Genomic DNA, 27191 nt, shown 5'->3' with positions numbered 1-27191 from the left:
GGAGAACCGGGTTTGATTCCCCATTCCTCCACTTGAACGGCCTTGGGTCAGCCATAGCTCTGGCAGAGGTTGTCCTTGTAAGGGCAGCTGCTGTGAGAGCCCTCTCCAGCCCCACCCACCTCACAGGGTGTCTGTTGTGGGGGAGGAAGGTAAAGGAGATTGTGAGCCGCTCTGAGACTCTTCGGAGTGGAGGGCGGGATATAAATCCAATATCATCTTCTTATCTAATGGAAGGCTTCAGATCCCACAGAGCATTTTGAAACCCAATTGGTTCCATTAGTCTCCACAGGTGAGCATAAATTAGTTCACCACCTAGACAGGGAGGAGTGGCAATGCCCAGCCTGGCCTTCAAAACTAAGTGGTCCAACCATGGCACTTCTTCTTTTGAAGTCAAATCTACATCCTCCCCATGACAACTATCAGAAACATTGACGTGCATCTTGGATTTTTTTTGGTTGAAAAATGTATGGAATTGATTTTATTGTATATTGTTTTTTAATATCTTATGTGGTTTTTAACTGTTGTTAGCTGCCCTGAGCCTATTAGGGGGAGGGTGGGATATAAATTTGATAAAATAAATAAAAAATAAACAATCAAATCCAGGATGTGGCCTGCTTGATGTGTAGGAGCTGAAACAAATTGGGAGAGTCCTAGTGCTGCCATCAGAGACACCAGGTCTGAGACTTGTGTGGAGGCATCAGATCCATCTGTGTGGATGTTGAAGTCCCCAAGAATCAGCAGTCTCAGGAACTCCCAAGGTCCACCCCCAGCTACTGCCTCCAACAAGCTCAGAATGCTATCTGCTGGTGTGCTGGCAGTCAGTATACCAGACAGACAGCCAAACTCTCCTCAGTATCCCACACCAGACCAACACAATCACTCCTGGTGTTCTCTGGGATGGGGAATGGCTTGAAGGAGAAAGGTCCCCAGATTATTAATGCCACCCCATCCCTCTGCCCCCAAGTTTGAGACTGAATGGAGAACAAAGAAACCTGGTGGGGTAAATTCCTTCGTTAAGCTGCTTTGATGATGATGATGATGATGATGATGATGGGACAGAAGGTTGTGGGATTGAAATTTTGTAAATAAAGTAAAAACAAAAGCAGTACAGTATTGTTGCAGTGTACTGTAGACTAGCTTTACAGAGATAAAGCAGATTTTGTGATGTATGATGAGAACTAGTATTAGAATAGCCTGCTGTAACAATTCTTATACCAAAGCTCATTTGCTCTTCCCTACTCTCCATCTCCCCAGATACAGGTTCAATCCACATCTGATGTTCAGCAATCATGGAGCTGCACCTCGCAGACTTTTCACACGTTCCTTGTAGCTGCATCCACTAGCCCGTTTGCCCATTTCTTCAAAGTCACTGCAGCAGATCTGCCTAGTTCATTCTGACCACACTTTTAAAAAACTGGATTAGTTGGCTTTGTTTGAAGAAAACAACTTCCAGCTGGTTACCGTGTGCAATACATGTATATTACAGACATGGTTAATCTGGGTTGTTACTGAAGTACAGTGTTAACTTGATATTAATCTGATTTACTGTTTTGTAAATGAGATTGTTAACTGCTTAAAAACTTAATGTGTGGGAAGGAAGTTGTGAGGAAACTGGGGCAGGGATAGAGAAGTTATGCTGCACCTGTCCCATAGCCAGTGGCAACAATCAATCTCTTTGTAGTTGGAGCCACTACCTAACAAGCTTTATGTGTGGTTCTGGATGGTGTTTTTGCTTTTAAGTCTAGTTTAATTAAATTAACCAGGAAGGTTGCCATCCATTGTCTTCTCAGCTGCCCAATCTGAGCTGGAGTTGCTGATTAGCACTTGTTTGCCTTGCACTGACTTCATAGTACTAGCTTTCAAATCTGAACCAAACCAGTGAATGGACACTATTCCCAAAAGCACCTCAACATCCAACATTTTGTTCTGAGCAGTAACAAACAAGGGTGATGTGAATGCAAAACTAATTGTCTTTCTCAAGAGTTGCAAATACTAATTTAGCAATTTACAACAGAAAATGAGGTTGTCCCAGAAAGTTGTTTTGGGATCAAAAATTAATTAGGTTAAGTCTGCACTAAGAGCCCTTTATGCTAAAGGATTGCAAGTTGTATCTTGTTAGCACTCAAGTTTGATGCTTGGGAAAATAATGGTTAGTTCATATCTGTTTACTGATGTGAAATACAGTTTCAGCACTTTCAGAAATTAGAAGCTACTAATTTTTTAACGCATTAGCCTTTAATTATCCTAAAAGTGATGGATTACCAGTTAAACATATGTGTAGCTATGGGGTACATCTTATGCAATGAAGAATTTGTGTCCCATCTTGAGTGAAGTAGGTGACACAGCAATAGAAGCTCTTTTCAATGTGGAAATCTCTTGCTAAATTGACAGCAGAGAGGTTTAGGGTCAAATGCCATTCCCTTACGTAGTAGGAAAAAACAGCATGCCTTTTACCTGAAACAAGTAATATCATTAGCCAGGAACGGTTAGTCAGAACTGACTCCTTACAAAAGCAGCTTCCTTTGTAATAGGCTGTGCCTGGTCATCTGTAAAGTAGGCTGAATCAGTTGTGGCATTTTGGAAGTGGTGTGATGCATGGAAATTGCTCACTCTAGATTTAAGCTGTTGCTGTTCATATAACGGGAGCTTAAAATCAGTTCACACTGAGGCATATATCGCCACCTGTCTCAGAATACACATGGAACATTTTTGTTCCAGTCTTGGTTTCAGGAAGAAAGCTTTTCAGATGAGATCAACAACTTATTTCTTCTAGTGTGTGGTAATTGAACCCTGTGAGCTATGTCTCTCTGAACATTTGAACTGGATCTTACAACTACAGGAAGCTAAATACAGGCTCTCTGTGCACATTGCATCAGGTACAAGGAGTGTTAATATACCAAGAAGCTGCCTTTTTAAAAAAAAAAGATTCAGAAGGAATGACTGGTAAATACTGAAAGGGGAATGCCTTCTTTGGAACTCATGTATGCCACTTGGAGCAGAACATAATTTGTAATCAGACATAAGATGAATCCTTCACCATTGAATTAGTCTCACAGCTGATTTGTCAGAGTTCATCTGATAGAAGTGGAAATTTTGGGATTTACTTATAAAGAACATAAAAGCCAATCAAGATGAATAACAGCAAATTGCAAGTTTCTCATACGAAACAGTTGCTAATAAAGATTAGTTTACTAAATTGCTCAATTTGATGTCTGTTCTAGTTTTCAGAGGAAATATATGTAAATAGTACTGTTGCAAGCCACAACTTTAATCTAGCAAATCAAAATTCATTAGGTATCTTAATAACCACCTTTGAAAATAGCAACTGTTAGCAGCCTAAAGGAACACAATTGGACACTTTCAGGTACAGCTTTAAACCAGCATTATGATTTTGTGCATAATTCATCATGTTCCCCCACTCCCAGTTGTACCACAAAAAGGTCTATATCCTTGGTTTTCCCTGTATTATTTTCCTGCTGTTTTTAGTGATCTTGTTCTTTAGATGAGAAATTGAGTGTATCATCATATTGTCACTAACTTTTGTCCTATGTTTTGTTTTCTGTTTAATGCATGATATAAGTACGTATTCTCTCTCAACCTTTATTTGTACAGTAGCCCAGAATTAACTGTATAGCATTTTAGCAGCCTTCTTGGTGAGCCACTAACAAGTAATTTGAATACATACACTGCATTGTGTGTGTAAAGTTTTGAATTTCAGGTCTGTAAGGGCAAAGGTACAGTACTTTGTGGCCGTTAACAGCAAAAAGACCATAGGACTAAGTAATGCTTTCCCACAACTAACATGCCACTCTAAAGTTTATTCTCAAAATTATTCAACAAGTGCAAAACCAGGCTTTCTTAAAGGCAACTTATTTTGGAAATCTGGTACTTTCAGTTCATGTATCATAACAACCTCTGATCTCCCTGTGGTTGCAGCATCCTTCTTTGGCACTTTCCCTCCTTCAGGACAAAAGGATAGTTTAAGTATTTAATGGTGCTTGAAGCCATGAAATCGGATGTTCTGTTTTAAGGCCTCTCTATTCCTCATGTGTTCTCTTAATGAAAAGACAATGTGTACATGCCAGCTTTCTTGTTCATGAACCATAGCATTTAGAAAGTGCCCTTTGAAGGACCCCGTGTATTGCTGCACTTTTAGGTTTCTGTATACAACAAATTGTGAATTAAAATGAAAGACAAATTGTTCAGCAGTTTGTCAGTTATCGAGTGGGTATTTATTCTGGCTAATGCAGTTCTTTGGATGTGTGAAACAGATTTATACAAGGAACCTTTTTAAGTCCATAATGGTTTTGAAAACTGCATCGATATTACCTGGTATACTTGCTAAATTTCTGACATTTCTCCATTGAAGTCCTCACATCCTTTTAAAGTAATTTTACAATTTTGTCTGTTCTCACCTGGATAGACAAAGCTTGCTTGATCTCATGAGATCTCAGAAGCTAAGCATAATCAGCTGTGGTTAGTATTTGGCTGGGGATCTTCCAGGAAACACCAGGGTTGCAACACAAAGGCAGACAATGGAAAACCTCCTCTGAACATCTCATGCCTTGAAAACCCTATGGGTTGCTGCAGGTCAGCTGTGACTTGAGAGCACTTTCAGCCACAAATCATCAGTTTTACAGGATCTTTTCGTAGTTTAAGGCACCACCAGTTTCTTGTGTTTCATTATTTTTAAAAAATGAAATGGAGTAATGCAAATCAAGGAAGCAACAGCCTCAGGTTGCAAGATCTGAGCAAGGCTGTTTATAGGATATTTTGGAGGTCAGTCAGTCATGAGGTTGCCATGAGTCAGAAGTGACTTGACAGCACTTCACACAAGCTGCTTTTTTAAAAAAGCTTTCAAATATTTTAAATATAAATTACCATCAGTTTAAGAATTATCAGAGTCTTCCATTAACTTCTCAGTACACAGTAAATTAATCCAGAAGAACAGCCTGTATTACTAGAGCAAAGCGTGAGTCCAGCAGCACTTTTTTAAGACCAGCAAAGTTTTATTGATGGTATAAACTTTTGTGTGCAAGTACACTCTTTCAGACACATTACTATTACAGATATATTCTGAATATGAGGAGCAAGACCTTTGATGAGCAGGCTCTATGGAGGATGCTTCATCTACTTGACTAGAAAGAAGCATTTTTTTAGAAATTCCAGATGATGAATGACTGCAGCAGTAAGGGGGAAATCATTCTGGCCTCTGTCCAAATAATTGTCTATTTTCACATAGCTGATTAGAAGGTACACAGTTTACACCATCCCTTGCTCTCTCAAGGGGTAGAAAAAGTAATTAGGGGACATGAAGATGACAGATGTGTTGCGCTTGTTCATAGAGTGTTTCAAAATTAACCAGTTCAACCTTCGGAGGTGGGGAAGAGCAAAGGAATGGTGGAAGTAAAACCTTATTTGAACAATGAGAGCAAGTTGCTCAATATGCTAAAATGAACTTCCAGGTGCCATTTACTCTTCTGGATCAGGATCTGTCTGCAAAGCAGTGGAAGAGTGTATATACAGCACTCTTGGTTTCCCAGGCCATGCTCTTGCTTGATGCATTAACTAACAAGCAACCAGTAAAGAATAATGGTGAAATGAATCCAGGCACCCAGTTATCTACAACAACACATCTGTGCTGCTGGAAATGAAAATACTGGTAATACGCAGTGTATACACACGACCTGCTTCTATGTGAAACCATCATTGTATCAATACTATAATTGTTAATTTAGTCAATAATTCAATAGTCAAAACCAACATCAACTATATCAACTTCAGCTTTAATGATAGAATCACAACATTTTAATAAAATCTTTGAAGGGATTCAAATCTCCCCTATAAAAAGAACAGCTTTTCAAAATAATAAATAATAGTTTCTTTTAAAAAGAACAAAACCTCTTTTTCAGTGTTCCCTACACTGTCTTCATTTATGTTTCATTCAGGTACCCCAGAAAATATATAGACTTTGCAACACATATTTGACAGATCAATACTTAAATAATTTTTGAAGTCTTTCGGTATCACTGCCCTATTTTAAATTAAATAAAAGCTGAAGTAGCCAGTGTTTATGCATTTTTTTAAAAAAAATCTCTTAAGAATGAACAAATCCTTTCCTCCCACTCCTACTTAAACCTGTAGTGCATAAGACACCAATAAGATACTTGGAGTAAAGAAACAAAATTTCAAGTAAAAACTAAGATTCACATACTTTAAAATTGCTCTTTCTGGACTCAAACAGTAATTCTGAACAACAAATGTTAGATATTTAACTGCAAACAATGACTGTCATGTATACAATTAAATGAATCATAGAGCCAGTTCTGATCTGTTCTCACATGCTATATGTCAAAAAGCCCATACCTAAAATAACATTTTACCAGAAGCAATATTTAAAATGCATGCCACAGGAATTGCACTACTGTGTGTGGTAGAATATCCTGGGTGGAGGCACTCTGATGCCCCCTTTATGAAGAAATGGGCACAGTAAAATGTAATTGCTTTCAATTCTGCAGGGCTGTTTGCTGCCACAACAGAGGAACAGTAATCTAAATTGGCCTGTAAGTGTGCTATAGAACTTGTAGGGAACTTATTCTGATTTATCTATAAGCATCCCTGTGCCACTATGTTCCCAATAAACTCCAATACAAAATACTGTCATGTTATGTGGAAAAGAAGATAAAAAATGGTAATGTGATCACTAATTGTACTGTTAATGCTTCAAAATATCAAGATTGTCTTGGTGTGTTTCTTTTGGTGAAAGGAGGGACAAAAGCAGCTAGGTTTAAAAATGAAGGCACATTTCCCAAGAGAACGTATCTTAGTGTTGCATATATTACCCACTAGGTGGCACTAAAGTGGCAGGCAAATTTCAAAAATATTGGCCAGATAATTAAGAGGGAAACTGCTGCTCATTATTGGGGGGGGAAACACCTCAAAACACTATGCAGTTTTTCAAATAATTGTTTTTTCCCAGGTGGCTAAAAAAAGAATACTTAGATTTTGAACAAATTTTCATACAGTTATATAGAAGATCTGTATTGCACACTGTATCTTTGATTTTGCTTAGCATATATACTTAGATAATATTTTTGGACAAAAATATATAGTTCTTCATAGGTAAGATTCTCTTCCTCCTCTATTTACCTTGCACTTCAGTTGAACAGTACACAGAACCCTAAGCTTCTGAACTATTTATAGTTTACTCAGAAACCACAAATATCCCAGCCTACTTAAGAATACAAAATATAAATAGGTCTAAATCCAGCAATCCATCAGCAGAAGGCACTATCTCCAACAGTCTTTTCTCACCCCAGGAAGGCTGATTCGGGGAGGGGGGGGGGCTGTGGTGAAGAAGGGAAGGGGACAAAATTGTCCAACTCCTGACTGGAGCTCTACATTCATGCAGATCAGTTTTTCCAGGATTAGAGAAGGACTGCTGGGAGGAAGAGAATAAGGCAAATATCCATAATCCTCATGCTCTTAGAGCTTGGGACTCAACCCACGGATTTTCAAAAACAAGAGACATTACTATTTTATATGTGCCCAGAACAATTCTACTGCACCTTCAGACAATTGGTGAATCAAACAAATTCTGGATTATTTCTTTACTGTTTATTTTTGCTCATGAAAACTTCAGCTAAATACTTAGCAGATCACCATGCTAACAGTAGACTTGAACCAATGCATCCCCACATCACTTTTTTAAAAGTAGCAATTCCGTTTTCTGCATATGTAGTTCAGTTTCTACTATAATAAATCTCATATCAAAACTAACCTTGAATATATTAATTTCAGCAACTCTGAACTCCCCATCTTCTTTCCAACACAAAAACAGACTTCCAGGATGACCTGTTTCTCTCTTCCATTTCTTTTTCTCTACCTCTGACCTTCTTTCCAACTTCCTCTCTACCTTCTCCAGTAAAGATTGCTTTAACACCTGCACAATATTGGAAATCATTTCTGTTTCCTTATGATAAAAATGATTTCTTTACAGCTAGAGATCTGGAACATTCCTTAATCAAAATTATACTTTGATTTATAGAAAGAGAACTCAAATTACCCACTTTTTTCCAAAAGCCCCAAATTATTATTAAAGCAATTAATGTCTGTTTCATGCTGTCTCTTTTCAAAGACATATCACACAATCACAGTGAGTACAAAGAAACCTTGGAAAGACACAAACACCACAAGAGAGAGATCTGCAAGCAATACATACTGCCACTTCTCTCTCTATATATGCAAGATAAGAATGTGATTCCTGGGACCTCTTTGGAAAAGTTCTCTCTTGGTTTAAAGAGGCAACCACCCTTGCCATGTGTTTACTAGTTTTGGCATTTCACATATGTATTTGGTAATGCAATTTTTCCTGAGTGTTCTTTGGCCCCATTTTAACCCAGCTGCCAAACCCCACTAAGGGCTCCTTCAAGTTTGTCTCTGTATGCTGCATAGCGCCTGTTTAAATTTTGTAATTGCTCATCTTCTTCTTTGTCCAGGATACGCAAGAAGTTGTGTAGTTCAGGTAGGCTAAAGGCTTCCCACTACAAGAAAAAAAGGGTACACGAGTTAATATAACTCACAAGTAGTATTTTCAGTTCCCATAATTAAATATCCAATAACAGTTTAGGACTTTTCCCCCGTTGTCATTCTCACCTTTATTCTGCATACTATCTGATCAGAGAAACCTGTGCATTCTTAAAGGACTTGGTATCACAAGCAAATTAAATGAAGTGAACCGGTAGGAACCTCTATACCCACAAGTTTCATGTAGTGTTTCCCATAATGAAAAATGATCTTGAAAATACCATAAACACACCATGCAAATCCTAAAGAAAATCCATGTGATACCATTTATTAGGATCAACCCAAACAACACTGTATTACATGGGTTCTGTTCCTGTTTTCTGATTTTACCTTGGACCAACATGGCAGCCTAGAACTTTTTTTTTACTTTTAAGCTCAACTTTATGAACTACTAAGAATAAGGCGCATTGTGAAGAAAAATACAACGGGCTCTACAAAGAGGCTCCGGGCGAGTGCCCCCCCCCTTGCTATCTTCCCACCTACCCAATTGAAGGCATTCACTCCCCCCATCTCAAGGGGTGCTGATCTCTGCCATCTGGAGAGCAGCTGTAATTCTGAATGATCCCCAGCTGCCACCTGGAGGTTGTGCAACAAAAAAGCCACACAGACCAAAGACTGAAAAAGAAGCAATAGCTTCGTGTATAGAATACCTCTTCTACAATATAATGTCCAATAAAGATGGCTTCTCCAATTAATGTAGAAAAGTCATTCTTTACTCATATCCAAAAATTCCAAAATTTATGTAGAAATTCCTTAATACAGGCTTTCATAAAAGTTCATAGAAATTCTGGAATTGCACAATGTATGCAGCAGATATTTACAATTCCGGAGAACAGCAAATGCTGAGAAAATGAGATAAAAATTATTTCTAGTGTGATGAGTGAAGCATATGAATAGGAAAATTAGCTTGCATAAAGCTGTAATGCAAAACAGGAGCTCTTTAGACCTGTTGTGCCTGTAAGCTGGTTGTGATAATTGTTTAAACATCTCCTGCATACATTGTGCAATTGCAGAATTTCTATGAACTTTTATGAAATCCTGTATTAATGAATTTCTACATAAATTTTGGAATTTTGGATTTGAGTAAAGAATGAATTTTCTACATTGATTGGAGAAGGCATCTTTATTGGACATTATATTGTTTGAGAATACTTGATATTGTAGAATAGGTATTTCTATACACAGAGCTATTGCCACCTGGAGGTTGGCAACAGAGATTCCCCAGGGGGAAATGGCATTGTACCTGTCTGAGACTCACCTTTCCTCAACCCCACCCTCTCCAAGCTCCACCCCTTAAATCTTCAGGAATTTCATAACAAAGTTGGAAAGCCTATCTCCTTCCCTTTATCTGCCCTTCTGACTTCAAGTTTCTATCACTTCCCCCCTCTAGGCGGCCTCTATATAGGCAAAAGACAGTTTTTCTTCACAGTGGGGTGAGGAACCAAGGCAGCTTACATCATTCTCCTCTCCCTGCTTTGATCTGCACAACAACCCTGTGAGGTAGATTAGGCCCGGAAGTGTGTGACTGGTCCAAAATCACCCAGTCAACACTGGACCTGCTGGGCTTGCAAAAAAAAACAACATTCCGCCACTTGGGGGTGTAATTCTATGCTTCACATCAGTCCTGTTATTTGGCTGGCATTGCCAAAATGGCACTGGGTTCTGCTGAGGGGATGTACTAAAAAAAAAATGACACGATTGCCCATTGGAAACAATGGAGAGGCCTGAAAGCCCACTGGAGATAATGGGAGCTGGGAGTGCCAACTGGCTTGCATGGGCTCAATTTAAATACATCACAGCACAAAACAGTTGCAATGAAAATACAAAGCCAACTGTAAATTAATGTTTCTGGGTCCAGGCAAACTGGTTTGGGGCTGGAATAACAGGTCCCAGAGTGGAAAGATGACCCCAGAAATAGAATTAGTGCTCTGGGACTGGAATGACAGCCCTCCCAAGTGGAACTACAGCCCACTAGAGTAGCAGAAGTGTTCTGGGATTGAAATGATAGCCTCTAGGAGTAGCAGAAGTGCTGGTTTTGCACTGCCAGAGTGGCCCTGGATCTACTGGGCAAATTGCACTGGTTCTGCTGGGTTTGCAAAAATGACCCCCTCTAGAAAGAAGCTCTGGGAGAGTGCTCCCCATTGTTGCTGTCTTCCCATCCACCCACCCAAGTGAAGGCATTCACTTCCCCCCCACCTCGAGAGGTGCTGATCTCTGCCAACTGAAGAACAGTTGTAATCCTGAGTGATCTCCAGCCATCACTTGGAGATTGGCAGCAGTGATTCCCCAGGGGAAATGACATTGTACCTGTCTGAAATCCCACCCTTTCTCAAACCCTACCCTCTCCAGGCCCCACTCCTTAAATATTCAGGAATTTCTTAAGGCGTTGGCAACCCTATCTCCTTCGCTTTATCTACCCCTCTGACTTCAGCTTTCCCCCACCTTCCCCCTCCCTGCAGACTCTACAGAAACTGTCTTTCTCCACAGTGGTGGGGGGTAAGACCAAGGCAGCTTACATCATTCTCCTCTCACAACCCCGTGAGGCTGAAAGTCTGTGACTGGTTCAAAACTATCCAGTCCACTCCCACAGCAAGCACCTGAGTCTGGCAGGCCCCACTCTGAAGGCCTGACTCCTCTGCCCTCCTCAGACTCCACCACCAAACATGGAACTGGCAACCATAGTCAGGACTGGCCCCAATGAGTTCTGCCTCAGAGGCCTGTAGTGAGACCTTTCAGACCAACAGTCTCTCTCTAATGAAGCTGCTGGCCTTAAGCACAGGACTTCAATCTTTCTCTCTCTCTCTCTCTCTCTCTCTCTCTCTCTCTGTATTTGGTCTGTTGGCACAGGACACCATTTTTTCCCCTTTCCAAAGGAGTTCTCAGCCAATCAAAAGAAGCCTTTCTCTGGCTTGTCTCCCGCCTTATCCCTCCCTCACTCAGTCTAGGTTATGGCTTCTTTTTGTGCTCTGTGAATCAGTGCAACAGGCAGCTCAGCCAATGAGAGAGCAGGGAGAGCCAATAACTGCCAGAACTAAGGTTGGTTGCATTTCACTGAATCAGCTTTGCTGGCTAGCAACAGCCATTTGGGTGGGAGAGAGGAGCAGGCTGAACCACTGGCACGCAAGTACTCTTGATTGATAGTTTGATGGGCCAAAGATTGATGCAGTGCAGTCCCACCCAGTCCCAACCAATGAGGGAACTGGGATTTCCCAACATGAAATCAGTTTTATGTTTATAGATAAACTGCCAGGAGGAAAAGGAAAGAACATGGGTGAAGAGCTTATTAAAACATTCTTCTTCATACAAACAATTCTATATAATAGCCATTTCCAGCAAGACAGCTATACACAAGAACTAAGGATTCCATCCCACTTGGATTATGGCTGACCACCAAACAGCTTTCCAGTTGTGTGCCATGGGCCTAAGTACAGCTGATCTCGGAGCAAGATATGCCTCATCAGTAACCCTAGGAACCCTTAAGGTCTTTTCCAGCCATGGAGTTGGAGCCATACTAATGTTTCCACAGGTGCAGTGTTTATGTTTAATTCGATTTATACCCCGCCCTCCCTGCCAAGGCGGGCTCAGGTGCAAGGACTTTTGTCCACAAAGTATGATTTTCCTACCTATCATTGCAGCCTCAAATGCCCCCTGAAATCCTGGGGGAGAGGGAGCCCTCAAGAACATAAGTTTGTGGGGTGTTTCAGGCTGTTGTGAGGAAGAGGAGATGGGAAACTTGTACTCAGTGGCTAAAAATCCTTGCATCTGTGAAAACGTTTAGTCTGGACCCTGCACATTAGGAGCACAGATGCAACTTACCAAAACGTCTCCAGTTTCATGCTCACGCAAAACAAAACTAAGCATATCTGTTCTTGGGCCTGCCATCAATCGCAAATAGAGAGGATGTTCCATTTCTGAAAGCTTGCACATATAAACTGCAGGCAAGAAAAATATTATAAAAACAAAGATTAAATATACACTTGGGGATTTCATGTAAGATATGGTCAAGCACCACACCTATATAAGCCCTCCCCATACAAAACCATATCCTGCTATACAAACCAAGTATTACAAGCATATGCTTGGGGGGAGGGGGTTTGAGGGAGGGGTGCCTAGTTCCAGCCAACTTATAGCGACCCCTCTTGGGGTTTTCAAGGAATTGACATTCAGAGGTTTACCATTGCCCTGTCCCTGCTTAGCAGCCCTTGACTTCCTTGGTGGTCTTCCATCCAAACACTAGCCAGGGCTGACACTGCTTTGCTTCCAAGATATGGGATGGACTATGCTGGGCTACCTACCCCAGTCAGGGGATGCAATAATTGCTACTACTAATACCAAATGAAACATCTGTGAGCAAAAACTAACCCACCCCCAATGTTTTCAAAGAAAGGCAAGGAAAGCTATGGAATTACTGAGAGAGGAGACAATTTGTTTCAGCACAGGAAAAAAGCTTATTAAGTATGTGTGAATAGGTACCCTAGTAACATTCATTACCCATCTCTTTGCCAAAACTTACTTACCTGAAAAAGCTAGGGAATAGCCATGACCTGGATAGCCCAGGCAAGCCCAATCTCATCAGATCTTGGAAACTAAGCAGAGTTGACTGGGGTTAGTACTTGGATGGGAGACCTCCTTTGGAATACCCAGTCGAGAGGACAGGGGCAGGCTCTAATCAGCCACCTCTCTGAACATCCTCCAGGCCCCCAATAAGTTGACATGACTTCTAAGTACAAATACACACACAATATAAAAGGTTAAAAAAAAGGTAAAGGTAGTCCCCTGTGCAAGCACAGAGTCGTTACCAACCCATGGGGTGATGTCACATCATGATGTTTTCTTGGCAGACTTTTTGTTACAGGGTGGTTTGCCATTGCCTTCCCCCAGCAAGCTGAGTACTCATTTTACTGACCTCAGAAGGATGGAAGGCTGAGTCAACCTTGAGCTGGCTACCCATACAATATACCCCCACCCCCAAAAAACCCTAGGGAATAGAATTCTGGTCAACTGACATGTGTAGGGTCATCATGTGTAGTGGATACAGTTGCATAAGATCTGAGAAATCCAAATCCCTGGTTTGCCACAGCAGCTCAACTGGGTGACTCTAGAGCAGTCACTCATTAAGCCTAACCTACCTCACAGGGTAGTTTTAAGGATGAAGCAGTCAGCTCCACACCCCAGCCAAGAAAGAGAGTCTAGAATCTACCTGCCTGGAAGAGGAAGGTTAAACAAAATCATCCAGCTGCCTGCTGTTGCTGCCTAGAACCTCACAAGACTTTTGCTTGAAGTCTATACCTCTTTGCTGGAGCAGATCCATGATCCAGCAGTTTCTGCTCGAGACAGAATTGCATCATCATCTTTCCCAGGGCTTCTAGGATAAAGCCTGGATTCCTGAAGGGGCGAGGTTGCCACTTTGGGGGAGCCACGTCATTGGGGATATGAGGGCAAGGGCCTGTATAGAGCCACAGCAGCCCCACAGGCAGGAATTTTTGAGTGGAGGGGCATTAAAGGAACATCAGGGGTTAGTCACTAAATAAATATAATTTATTGCTCCATAGCTGGTAACCTGTGAGGCACCACAAGGTCCATATTATCCCCTAATCTAATTAATATCTATATGAAACCACTGAGAGAGGTCATCAGGAGGTATGGCTGCAATATTTCAAAAATGCAGAAGATAGCCAGTTCTACCTTTCTTTTCTGCCTAATTCTGGTGATATTGTTGATGTTCTGAACCAGTGCTTTGAGTCAGTAATTGGCTGGATGAGTGTGAACAAGCTGATACTGAATCCTGACAAAACAGGTTCTCTGGGCTAATAGAAAGGCAGACCAGGGACTTCAGATCCCCCGTCTTGGATAGGGTTATACTTCCCTTAAAAAGCCAGGTTCTTAGCTTGCGAGTGCTGCTTGACACAGTGGTGATCTTAGACAACCAGGTGGTTGTTGTGGCTTGGAGTGTGTTTGCCCAGCTCCAGCTGTTGTGTCAAATGTGTCTGTTCCTGGGCCAATCAGATCTAGCCACAGTGATCCATGCCTTACTTGTAGCTAGACAGAAATGCTGCAATGCACTCTGCTTGAGGCTGCCCTTGAAGAATGTATGGAAGCTGCAGCTAGTGTAGAATGCTGCAACAAGATTGCTGATCAGGGCCAGCTAACAGGAGCATATGTCCTCCCCCCCCAATACTACAGAAATTACATTGATTACCAATCTGCTCCTGAGCCCAACGCAAGGTAGTTTTTGTCCTTTAAGACCCTAAATGACTTGGGATTGCAGTATCCAAGGGACTGTCTTCTCTCATACATTCCTGAGAATTAAGATGGTGGAGAGATGACCTCTTGACTGTCCCATCAATTAAAGATTCTTGTTTGGTGGGTACACAAGAGAAAGCCTTTTCTGTGGCAGCCCCATAACTATGGAATACCTTCCCAAGTGACGTATACTTGGCTCCTTCGTTGTTGATCCTCAGCCGAAAGAGCCACAGTTTGGCCACCCCTGATCTATGGGAAGGTGCTTGTGACTTTTACTGGACAAGATTTGCTCACTTTCATCCTCTCCTCTTACTCCTCCAACTGACTTCAGATCTCTTTGAGAAGGTATAGTTCAAATCTGTATACTGCAATATTCAACTCACTATTAAGAAAACTTAAAACATGTTTTCTTTCTATTCATGCAGTGTTATCATAGTCATATAAAGTGACAAATTAGTGGCATGAAATCTAAATATAGTTCCTTGTACATAATTTTATCTTCCAAATATGATCCCAAAGTAGGTATTTACTCGCATAACTAATATTCTAGTCTCAAGACACTTTGGGGCCAAACTGAGCATGACTTGGGAGAACCATTATTAAAATCCCTCAGGGATGACTTCAAATAACTTCCAGCGATCAAAGGGTGGAAGGAATTAATTCTGTACCTCTTTCCCAAATCTCTCTTCCCTCCCCTTATTTGATCCATGGGACTGCATCATACATGAAAGTGATTTTCACAAAGGAAACAACATTGGAAGAGAGCCTAGAGTCCCCTTCCCCCCACATCACAGGTTTCAGCCTGAAGTAAGAATGAATTCCAGAGTGGCAAAGAATCTATGTTATTCAAATAACATATAAATAATCTGGTTTATCATAAAGTCTGGATTTAATGCAAACAGGGTTTATTAAGGAAAGGTGAGACATTAATATTTTAATAAGTTTAAACAGGAGGTTATAAATATATCCAATAAGTAATACACATGGTCAATTGTAACTATCAATACACTGACTAAAAAGCTGCTTTTCTATATCAAAATTATTTTTCTATTTTAAAAGAATTATTTTTCAAGTTAACTTTTACAAACGCTGCCATAAAGCATGTGGTATATTTCTTATTGTAGGCTTCCTATTACTCTTAAAGGAACACAAAGTTATTGCAAAAGGTAGGAGCCAAGAAAGGAAAATGCCATTCCATATGAGTGATCCTGTGCTTCCGTTCAATACTCTACGAGTACCTGAGCTCTACCACATGTATGCAGTTCTCAAAATTACAAGTATTTACAATGCTCAAAAGCATATCTCGCTCCTGCAAAGTTCTCGGCAATTACAGTCCAATCTTATTTTCAAACACATATGCATAAGATCTTAGCCTGAGCCTGAGCTTTTAGTACAGTGAATTTTACTTCTTATCCTCACATATGTTCAGAAAGAGCCAAACCATATCAGTCTTGACTGCAATAATTCTGAAGTAGTTGTAGCCTGCATGACTAAAATTATATTAAGCAAGATAAAAAACACTTAAAATAGGAAACCAGATAGAAATGCACACAGATTAATAAACTAACCTTTTCCCAAACTACTCCGCTTACCAGGGTCTCTCCTCCATGCTCCTCTGCATTTCACCTTCAAATCAGTGTTATGCAGTCATCTCATGAAACCTATTCTCTCCACCCCAAACACATGATCAGTGTCATTTAGCTCAAACATTCAAAAGATCAAAAGTCATACCTTGATCTTCCCTGTGACAACGTTTGTAAAGCGCAAATTTAGCAGGATTATCAGCCACCAAAAACTTTTTGAGCAAAGCCTCAATAACTTCACGGACAGTATTAGTGCTGCTGATGTGAAGCGTATTCATATATCCTTTAGGTAAGTAAAAAGCTGTCTCATCATTCATGATGTTGTTCCCTTGATTCACAGAAGCTCGTACCATGATAGGCCTGCACAATTCCATCTGAACTTTGATAAAGCCAGTGTACTCCTCATTGGAGTTCTATAACAAAGCACATAATGAAATCACCAAAATCTCTTATATAATTTTGTTCTGAATGACACATGATGCTTTCTAAATATGGCATAAACATAGAAGCATGACTGGAGAAACTCATGGACTCAAAGATGTTCGTAACATTTTAGTCCATAGGTAAAAAAACAAACCAAAACATCTGCTGAATCTATGGTGTTTGTTATGGGGGGGGGGGGAGAATCAATATTATCATGCTTTTGTTTTAGAGCAATATAATGCTTTAAAGAAGCATTGGCATGTATTAACCATGCAATTGCATTAACTTTATAGTGCTTCTTTGGATTTTTGCTGTTCCCCTCCCCCCCCCAACCACACACACACTGTTGATGAGCCAGGAGCAAACTTTCAGGGGGCTCAGTGGACTATGATAGGACAAGGACATGGCAAAGTTCTGTTCTGCAAAGCCCATGGACAGCTGGATATGCTCCATTAATTATCCAATAATAATTGTATGAAACAATTTGCTTGAAAACCCAGAGTATATTTGAATGCTGACAGCGTACTTGATCATGTATTTATTACCACAGATGGTGTGACTAAATATTTTTATTTATTTATTTTATTACACTTATATCCCGCCATCCCGACAGGAAACCCGAGAAAGCACCATCCTGTAACAAGCATCCTTTCACTTCAGGCCTATTGTGTGATGCTTTAAAAACCACTTGTGCTGAGTATCATCACATTTTTAGTGGAAAAATTTGCTACTGAGAGAACACTCTGCAATATACCTATTTTTATGTGGCAAAAACATTGTAATAATTTTCTAGTTCCCTCCATAGATCCTTTGTGATTACTGTTTTGTTTTTGTTTTTTAAAGTCCCACAAGTCTTACCAAGGTCATCTTTAGCTTGTCGGTAACATCTGAATTGTAAATTTGGATTTTTTCCTTGATTGCTTCTTTGGTGAGGTAACTATGCGTTTCTTTCTCTTTCTGAACATCCTATAGCAAGACAAGTCAACATAAAAGAGTGTTTAAAATACCAAACATATAGTGTGAGTGTCTTTAAAAGACAGATACTATGCAATAGACATGTAACAGAATGTCCCACATAAAGGTTCGTAGTTTAAACAGCTATATCACAATATATATTCTGCAACATTTTCTGTAATATAGCATTAACCTTTAATGATTTGCATGACATGGAGCAAGGAAGCAGAACTTTTCCTAATGCTCTTATCAGACCTATATGATGCTCCAAGATGCAATCCTCTCTAAACATTGCATCATGCAGAAGTGCCAATTACTCATGCTGCTGCTGCTGCTTCTCTTGCTCTCCAACAACCAAGACATCTATAAAATCAACATACTGTTTAGAGCGCAGGAATGCAAAGCAGCAGCAAAAGTGGTGCATCTTGATAACTGCTTTGCTCATTAATTCAAAACATGCTCAGATGTAGCTATGTTACTAACTCCATACAAAGTGTATTGAGAGAACATCATAGTATTATTACCTGTTCAAAGCAATGCAGACTTTTCAAAAGTGCCATTACTGATATAGTTTGAGGCATTCTGCATTTGAATACAACTGTATCTTCAAAGGGCACAATTATAAAGCCAGCATCTGCTATGGCAGTAATAGAGGTTTATATCACCACCTAGCTACTACAAAGGTCACTGGCAACCTATCCCACCTCAAACTAATTCCTCAGGCTTTCTGCCATCCTAACTGAAGCATTTTAGAGCTCTTAGCAGCATTATTAATGTATTCATGTATTCTTCCAAGTATGCGCTCTTCTCTAAACATGACACTATCCAAATAATAAAAAAACCATTCTGAAGAACAAGAACATAGAATGATCAGCTACTTACACTACACTTATTGGATTTCTAGTACCCAGATATAGCCATGCTCTAAAACAGTGTTTCCCAAAGTGGGCAATATTGCCCCCTGGGGGGTGCTGGAACGATCCGGGGGGGGGGGGGGCGGAAATAGCTTTGGGTGCAATTGGGGGGTATTGAATAAAAATAAGGGGGCGATGGAAGCATAAAGGGAGAAAAGAAGTGAAGAGGGTGGGAGGTGTCAAAACATCACATTTCTGGGAGGGGTCCAGAATTTCTAATTTAGAGAAAAATTCCAATTAACAAAAATAGAGGGTTCCTTTTTGTCCGCTACTTAGTGCAAATTCACCCAATTAGACTAGTAATGAGGACCAGAACTCCTTCCAATTAAAATATAAGAAGGATGCAGTTTATTTACAAGACAGAATAAAAAAATAGAGGTGTAGAGACAAACAAGAAAGACAGAAACAAAAAAACCTTACTAGTCTATCCTAACCAATACTTGCTATAGCTAGTAGCTTCTCAAGGTTGCTTGCAGTTTCTCTCTCAGCTCAAGTCAGGACAGTGGAAGCACTGAGGCAATTACACAAACTTCTCTGAAGAGTTTCAACCTGTAGCTTGCTCCTCACCAGGTTTTATGCAGAGCATCAAGCTTCTTACAGTCCTCTGGTTACCAGGTGGTTGCTTCTGTTGATTTCAGCCAATCGCAATGCCCCAGACACAGAGACCGATTTCCCACTCGCCTTACACTGCTCTCAAGCTCCTCTTCTCAGTGAGGCTTTCCTCCGATTCCACACTATCTGCCCCAGGGCTGCAGCTAGCGTCCGCTTTTATGCACCACAAACAGAAACCGGGTTTTAGAAGTTTCTGCTTGCAGCACAAAAAAACTGAAGGTAGCTGCAGCCCCAGGGCAGATGTGTGAAATTGGAGGGGAGCCCCGTTGAGAAGAGGAGCTTGAGAGCGGCGTAAGACGAGTGGGAAAATGGTCAGAGCATCTTCTGCAGGGTCAGCACATGGGAGTAGGTGGGTAGGGGACCACCTAGGGTGCCACCCTGCCAGGGGGCACTGCTGGCACCCCTTTACTCCCCCTTCCCCTGTGACACGATTGTGTCAGCCAGCAGGCAAGTCAAGAGTCCCAGGCAGTGCTGCCATGCCACTGCTTTTCTTTGCAGGGCAAACATTGCCTGCGCTTGGCAGAGGCTTCCAAGGAAGCCTCCAAAGACTGCCCCATTTTACCACTGCCCGCTGCTTTCAGGTTGAAAGTGGCTGGGCGGGGCACCTTCCCATTGCATTAGTTGGAGCTGACAAGGGGAGGGTGGATAATAATTATAAAGAAATTTTGAAAATTCTCTTGTGTATGGGAATGTTACTATGGTTGATTTTATAAAATAATTTTAGAATTTCAAGCTTCAAAGTATCTTCTTTACAACATCTTTGTTTACTCTGTGTGCAAATATGTCACTGCATCTTTTAGTCCACTTCTTGAAGATAGATTTCCAGGGGGGGCGCTGCAAAACTTTTTTTCTGAAAAGGGGGCGTTAGGCCAAATAAGTTTGGGAACCTCTGCTCTAAAACATATTCTCTTCACGCACGCGCACACATGCACACACATTTTATTCTAAATTGCATGCTGATTAATTTAGTCCACTGTAAATCTTTTCCCTAAGCATCGGATATCTTCCAGAAAGCACTGGTTCAGAACCCACAGTAAAAACTAATGCTACATTTCTCTCTTATGCACAAACACCATATATAGTATGAAACTGTTTCAGCTCTCAACTTTATTTATCAGACACATCTATTTAAAGGTCTTGGCTTGCAATTCTTCTACCTAGACACTACTAATATAGAATGAAAATGAACAGATACTACATAAATAGAAGAACAAGGTTGGAATTCAGTGGCATCTTCAAGGCCAACAAAACTTTATTCAAGGTATAAGCTTTCATGTGCAAGCACACTTCTTCAGATAGTGAAACAGAATTTCCTCAGCCATTACGTACTTGGAGGAGGGGGTAGTTGCCTGGTAGTTGCCAATTAGAGTAAAGACAGAGACAGAAAACAAAAGTATTACCAGTCATGCATATAGGTGGAGGGTGAGCAGTAAATTATCATACAGCATAATGAAGATGTTTAACAGATTCAGGGGTCAAACAGAGAAGAAAAAAAATAAACCAAGATTGGAGACTGATGTATCCTTAATTGTGGAAAGCTGAGAGTAATTGACTGAGACCCGTCATCTCTTCTCAAGCATAGAGGTGATTTCACAGCATATTCTTTGATTTATACCCCGCCCCCGTCCCCAGACCAGAGAAGTACATTCTGATTTCCACTATTCATTATGTTACATTATTACATATATATTATTTGTAATAATAGATACTACATTTATCTATTATTACAAATAAGAGATAAAATAAAATGGCCCTTCTGAGGGATTGGTGAGAATACAGATGTAAGGGCTGAAGGAGGTTAGCATATGTAGTGAGATAAGAATCCAATACCCCTGTTAAGTCCTGGGGGCTCCATTATTCTGAATGTTGTAATAATTTGTAACTCAGCAATTTGCCTTTCTAGCCTGTTCCTGAAGTTCCTTTGCAATAAAATAGCTACTATGAGGTCACCCATTGAATGTCCTGGAAGGCTGAAGGTTTTTCTACAGGTTTTCAGTGCTGTGATTCCTGATGTAAGATTTTTGTCCATTTATCTTTTGGTGTAGGGTATGACCTGTTTGTCCTATGTAGAGAACAGAAGGGCATTGTTGGATTTAATGGCATATATAATGTTAGAAAACAAGCATGTAAATAGACCTGAGATGGTGTAGAGGATGTTGCTAGATCCAGTCTGGGTGTATGTGCCAGCAAAGTTGGTATCTGGATTTATTGCAAGCTCTGGTACCAGTGTCCATGTTCAAATTAGATGTTGCATTATTGTGCATGAGGAGTTGTTTGAGACTGGGTAAGGGATAATCGACCAAGTAAACTAATTCAGTCTAAGCTGCTACCAAGTCTATCAAGATTTTAGTTCTCAAATATCTAACATACAGGCTGTTCCAAAAAGCCTTAGGAACAAGAAATTCTGAGAACAAAACATTCAAGACTTAATGCTGAGTAAAACAATGGGGTGCAAGATGCTTGAAATCAGTACCCATAAGCATCACTTGGCCTATACATATTATCTGGGGTGCATTCAGCTCTTAATCTTGTATCTGAGGCCCTTAAAGACATAGAGGTAAACACCAAAATTAGTCATTAACTAGGAATTAAGCCTGTTGTGGAGAAAAACACAAAAGATGTAGAAAGAGGCTCTGGCGAGTGCCCCTTCCCTTGCTGTCTTTCCACCCACCCAAGTGAAAGCATTCAGTTCCCCCTCACACCTCAAGGGGAGCTGATCTCTGCCATCTGGAGAACAACTGTAATTCTGAATGACCTCCAGACCTCACCTGGAGATTGGCAACAGTGATTCTGCAGGAGGAATGGCTGTTGGAGGGTGGAGTCTATGGTATTGTACCTGTCTGAGGTTCCATCCCTTCGTAAACACACCCTCTCCAGGCTCCACACCTCAAATCTTCAGGAATTTTCCAACCCGGAGTCGGCAACTGCTAAGTCACACTGGCTGTCATAGGGGGGCTGCTGCTGAACAGGAGCAAGCAGCCAGGCCTAGTTAAGTCGTGTCAGTCAGGTCACATCAAGTCACCCAGAGAGTAGGGTAGCCAACCTTCAAGTGGAGCCTAAAGATTCCCTGGGATCACAACTGAACTCTAGACAACAGATCTCTCTCTGCATCCTGGAGAAAATAACTGCTTCGGAGGGTGGACTTGAGGCCGCTCCTTTTACTGACAAAAGTTGGTTGCCTAGCAACAGCCTCTGGCTAGGGACAAGGCTGAGAGAAGGAGGGAGAGAGGGAGTGAAAAGAAAGAGCCACAGCCTCTGAGGAAACACTCTCAGCAGCTTGCTGCCTAGTCGCATTATGACGGCAGTGGCTCCCTGATTATTTCTGCAGCCTTCGGAGAATTTGTGTGCTGGGAGGTCATCTGTATAGCCTGTTCATTGGGTGGCAGAGGCCTTTTGTCAGTGACACTTTTTGTGAGGCCAGTTAACAAACAAGACACAGAGAAGAGTTGGAGATGTGGCTGTCTCTGAGGTAAGACTGTTTGGGTGGTTTGTTCAACATTCCCAGGCCTGTAGAAGGTGAGAACAGGGGAGTCAGCCAATGGGAGGCCAGAGACACTGAGTGAGCCGTGATGCACCCATAAGCCAATGGGAGAGCACCATTTGGCCGCCACCACAGAGGAATTATTATTATAGATGATACAAATAAATGCACACTCACTCCTGACCAGAAATCAAAGCCTGTCTAAATATGTCAACTTTGTGACATCCTAGTAATACCAGTTAATTGTATTTCCCTTTCCTTCATGGAATACAGAAAATATGCTTTGGAAAGCTTCACTAAAAGATTAAAAAAAAAAAAGTTCCCTGTGTAAGCACCAGTAATTTCAGACTCTGGGGTGATGTCGCATCACAATGTTTTCACGGCAGACTTTTTACAGGGTGGTTTGCCATTGCCTTCTCCAATCATCTACACTTTACCCCCCCCCCACCGCAAGCTGGGTACTCATTTTACTGACCTTGGAAGGATGGAAGGCTGAGTCAACCTTGAGCCAGCTATCTGAGCCCAGCTTCCGCTAGGATTGAGCTCAGGTTGTGAGCAGAGCTTGGGCTGCAATACTGCAGCTTACCACTCTGTACCACGGGGCCAAACAAAGTGAACCAAAAATATAAAACAAGCTGTGTTTGTCCATCTACGAGAGAGAACACAAAACATGTATGTATTTGTGAAATTGAAGTAACAAATCAAGTTTGTAATCTCACTCCAAAATCACCAGTTCTGTCATGCCCTATATGGCTGTGCTATGACTGCTGGCATGCAACCCAGTTCTAAACAGAGAGGACTGTTTAAAGTCTAAAGACTAAAAGGCAACAAGCAGCTTTCAGAGTCCTGGCACATGATTTTTATCAAGCCACAGCAGGTTACATACATTATAAATCAAATAAAGGCTTTTCCCCCCTGGTACACACTTTTCATACTCTGCATATGAAGTTTCAAGACACTCGGAAAGGGTATCCAACCATGCAACTCACCTTTCTGGATAGTATCCAATGAAATGTTTCATACCCAGGATGGAAATTCTTGTCATGAACATTACCTCAGCATCTAAACTCTGAAAATTTATCCATCACATCAGTATTCTAACCCACCCTCCAGAAAGCTCAGGTTGAAAAACACAAATAAATTCAAGTAATAGACAGGATGAGAGGGTTAATGGCTTGTCCAAAGCTATCCCTAGGGTGTACCCATTACACTATCCATTATTATAATGTCCTGGCTATGGTGCACTTCAATTGTTTTCACGAAGCTCTTATTTCATATAATACATGACTTGTATTGGCAATACACAGGCTTCCCAGCAATACTACAACGGAGCTTCTTAGTTTTAAGCCACCCAGAAGAACATAAGAGAAGCCATATTGGATCAGGCCAATGGCCCATACAATCCAACACTGTGTGTCACACAGTGGCCAAAAAACCCAGGTGCCATCAGGAGGTCTGTCAGTGGGGCCAGGACACTAGAAGCCCTCAGGGCACTGTTCCCAACCCCACCCCAGCACCAAGAATTCAGAGCATCACTGTGGGGTGTCATAATAGAGGTTTATGAAATTACACATGGTGCTAAGAGAAGTTCTTCTCCCTCTCCCAACTTACTAGAATTTGAGGGAATCCAATGAAGCTGATGAGCACTACATTCAGGACAGACAAAGGGAAAGACTTTGTGAAAGACTTCACTTTGTGAAGAAGTTGCACAGGCATACTGCAAGTATCATTGCTAAATGGGAAGTTATCATGATCTCTTTTCATCTCTCTGTCACCTCTTTAAATGCATAGCTCCTCGGGGACCAATTGATGCTCACAGACAACTGAAGGGAAATATTGGGTCAAAACTAGGGATGGACACAAACCAGGAAAATGAAGGTTCATCCCAGTTCATGAGGTCCCACAAACCAGGATGAACCTCCCCCACTTCATTGGTTTGGGTTCATGCAGGGCTTTTTTTGTAGAACTTATTTGCATATTAAGCCACACCGCTGACACCAAGCCAGCTGGAACTGCGTTCCTGCCCAAAAAAAGTTGACATGTGGAAGTGGAGTCCAAGCAGCAACTCCAGTTGCTCAGATTCCACTTGAACCTGCTGCTTGGACTCCATTCCTTCATACCACCGTCAACATTTATTTAAAGGGAACTTTTAAATGTCTTCCCTGTTCACTCACTGAGTTGCGCCATCTCTTTAAATGCATTGTCTAAGCTCCACCAACAGTGCCAGTGTACCTGCAAATATGGACCCATCTGGGAGGTTTGTGGGGGCTCATGCGGGTGGGATGGCACAAACCAAGGTTCATGAACCAGGCCCAGATTTCAATTTGTAATTTGGTTTGTGCACAGCAAGGGTTGCTGCAGTGCTTTAGTTCTCATGGCCCTTTCTTATACACACAGGAAATGCTGGTTGCCACTTTGGGGTAAGGAAGCAATTTTCTCCCGGTCAGTTTGGCCAGGGATCTTGAAGGGTTGGGTTTTGTTTTTTTGCCATCATCTGGGCATTAAGCAGGGTCACCGGGAGGGGGGTGTGGTACTTGCTTTGTTCAGGGGGTTGGACTAGACCAGGGGTCCTCAACCTTTTTAAATAGGGGGCCAGTTCACTGTCCCTCAGACTGTTGGAGGGCCGAACTGCCGTTACTGTACAAGGCCGCGGGCCGTTAGTTCTCCGTCTTCTGCATCTCTCTCCCTTCCCCACACCACACACCCTGGCCTGGAAACTCACCTCACCTTGGTATCACCTCACACTCTGTCTCCGCCACCTCAGCCCAGTGCCGGAAGTGTGCGTTGCTAATGCAAGTTTAGGTTGAACGTCACTTCCGGTCTGATTTTGCCATAACCCGGCGGGCCGCATAAACGTCCTCAGCGGGCCGCATCTGGCCCGCGGGCCGTAGGTTGAGGACCCCTGGACTAGACTGTCACAGTAGTTATTCTGTTTAAAAGGTAAATACATAAATAATAAGAGTAATAATAATACATTTATTTTATGATATACTTCTTCTGTGCCCCTCAGCTTTATGTGCCTGAGGCCAAATTACAGCTCTGCATGGAGAAAAACAGGTTGGAAACCATAGTGGCAGCACCTGTAATTAGTATATAAGGAAACCATGAAGGATTTCCAAGGGACCTGCCAATCTGAAGCAGTGTACAGGAAAGAGGGAGAGGGTTATGCATGAAGGCCCAGGAACATTATTGTTAGTATCATAACCCCAATTAATGAAATGCCAATATCCAGGGCTTTTTTGTAGCAAGAACTCCTTTGCATATTAGGCCACGCCCCCTGGTGTAGCCAATCCTCCAAGAGCTTACAGTAGGCCCTGTAAGCTCTTGGAGCTGGACTCTCTGGCTACATCAGGAGTGTGTGGCCTGGTACTCAAAGGAGTTCCTGCTACCAAAAAAGGCCCTGCCAATATCCAAAATTGCAAAAATTATCATTAACATCAATCTCAGCATTTCTCTAATGCAAAATTTCTACATATATACATCATACGTCTCACAAATCATATCAGAAACCAGTGTGTTCATAAGTCCAAAAGTCTATTCCAGTTTAAACATGAATGCCACAAACAGGAAATAGAAATTCCACAGACTGCCTCTGAAGAATAGACAGATACCATCCAAACAAGGAGTTGCCTCCTTGTTTGGGACGGTATCTGTTTTTTCTTCAGAGGCAGTTGGTACCCTAGGAAGTGAAGATAAATGGTTTGATTACAATTTTGGATATTGGCATTTTGTTAACTGGGGTTATGATACCAACAGTATTGTTCCAGAGCAGGGGTGGTCAAACTTGCTTAACGTAAGAGCCATGTAGAATAAACATCAGATGTTTGAAAGCTGCAAGACAGACAGATGGAAGGAAGGGAGGAGGGGGAGGAAGGAGGGAGTGGAAAGAAAGCAACTTTAACTTCAAATGCATTCTCCAAGCCAGCCGATGGGGTGTGGGGGGGGGTTCAAGAGCCACATAGTATGTGTGAAAGAGCCACATGTGGCTCCCGAGCCACAGAATGGCCACCCCTGGACTAGATGATCCTGGAGTTCCCTATGACTCTATGATTCCTAGCTGGAACCTGTCAAGCATTGGTATTTCAAATAACCAAGCGCTTGTTTGATACATAGATTCGTTTATTGAGAATCCGGTACTTGCCCAAAGTCCAATACCTTGGAAGTGATACAAAGTTTTACACAGTATAGATTCTTAAAGGCTACTTCAAAAGGGATAGGAGAGATAGCTTCAAACCATAACATACAGATGTGAATTGCAACAGATGTTCAAAGGGTACTACTGACTACCATTATGTGATTACAACTTCTTCCTGTTCCCAGGCATTCCTGTCTTTCTGATAAGATGTGTGAATGGGAACTGTTCGGGGGAGGCGCCTTTCTTCTTTCATCAAAGTT

The 27191-nt window shown here is 41.5% G+C and overlaps 2 protein-coding genes across 2 annotated transcripts in view; one reads left to right on the top strand and one right to left on the bottom strand.

Moving 5' to 3' along the window:
* Nucleotides 1-4208, top strand: part of GNS (glucosamine (N-acetyl)-6-sulfatase) — a 33682-nt gene extending 29474 nt beyond the window's left edge. Inside the window, exon 14 of the mRNA XM_060244989.1 lies at nucleotides 1255-4208. Coding sequence (XP_060100972.1) covers nucleotides 1255-1330 — 76 coding nt within the window. The 3' untranslated portion in view covers nucleotides 1331-4208. The remainder of the gene's footprint in view (nucleotides 1-1254) is intronic.
* Nucleotides 4209-5767: 1559 nt separating this feature from the next.
* Nucleotides 5768-27191, bottom strand: part of RASSF3 (Ras association domain family member 3) — a 50827-nt gene continuing 29403 nt past the window's right edge. Inside the window, exons 2-5 of the mRNA XM_060244988.1 lie at nucleotides 17694-17801; nucleotides 16561-16825; nucleotides 12403-12518; nucleotides 5768-8543 (exon numbers count right to left, since the gene is read on the bottom strand). Of these exons, the coding sequence (XP_060100971.1) occupies nucleotides 8394-8543; nucleotides 12403-12518; nucleotides 16561-16825; nucleotides 17694-17801 (639 nt within the window). The 3' untranslated portion in view covers nucleotides 5768-8393. The remainder of the gene's footprint in view (nucleotides 8544-12402; nucleotides 12519-16560; nucleotides 16826-17693; nucleotides 17802-27191) is intronic.

This window comes from Heteronotia binoei, chromosome 8, assembly GCF_032191835.1.
Source record: "Heteronotia binoei isolate CCM8104 ecotype False Entrance Well chromosome 8, APGP_CSIRO_Hbin_v1, whole genome shotgun sequence".
Lineage (NCBI taxonomy): Eukaryota > Metazoa > Chordata > Lepidosauria > Squamata > Gekkonidae > Heteronotia > Heteronotia binoei.
The sequence above is the reverse complement of the archived record's forward strand: the minus strand, read 5'-3'. Positions and strand labels throughout refer to the sequence as shown.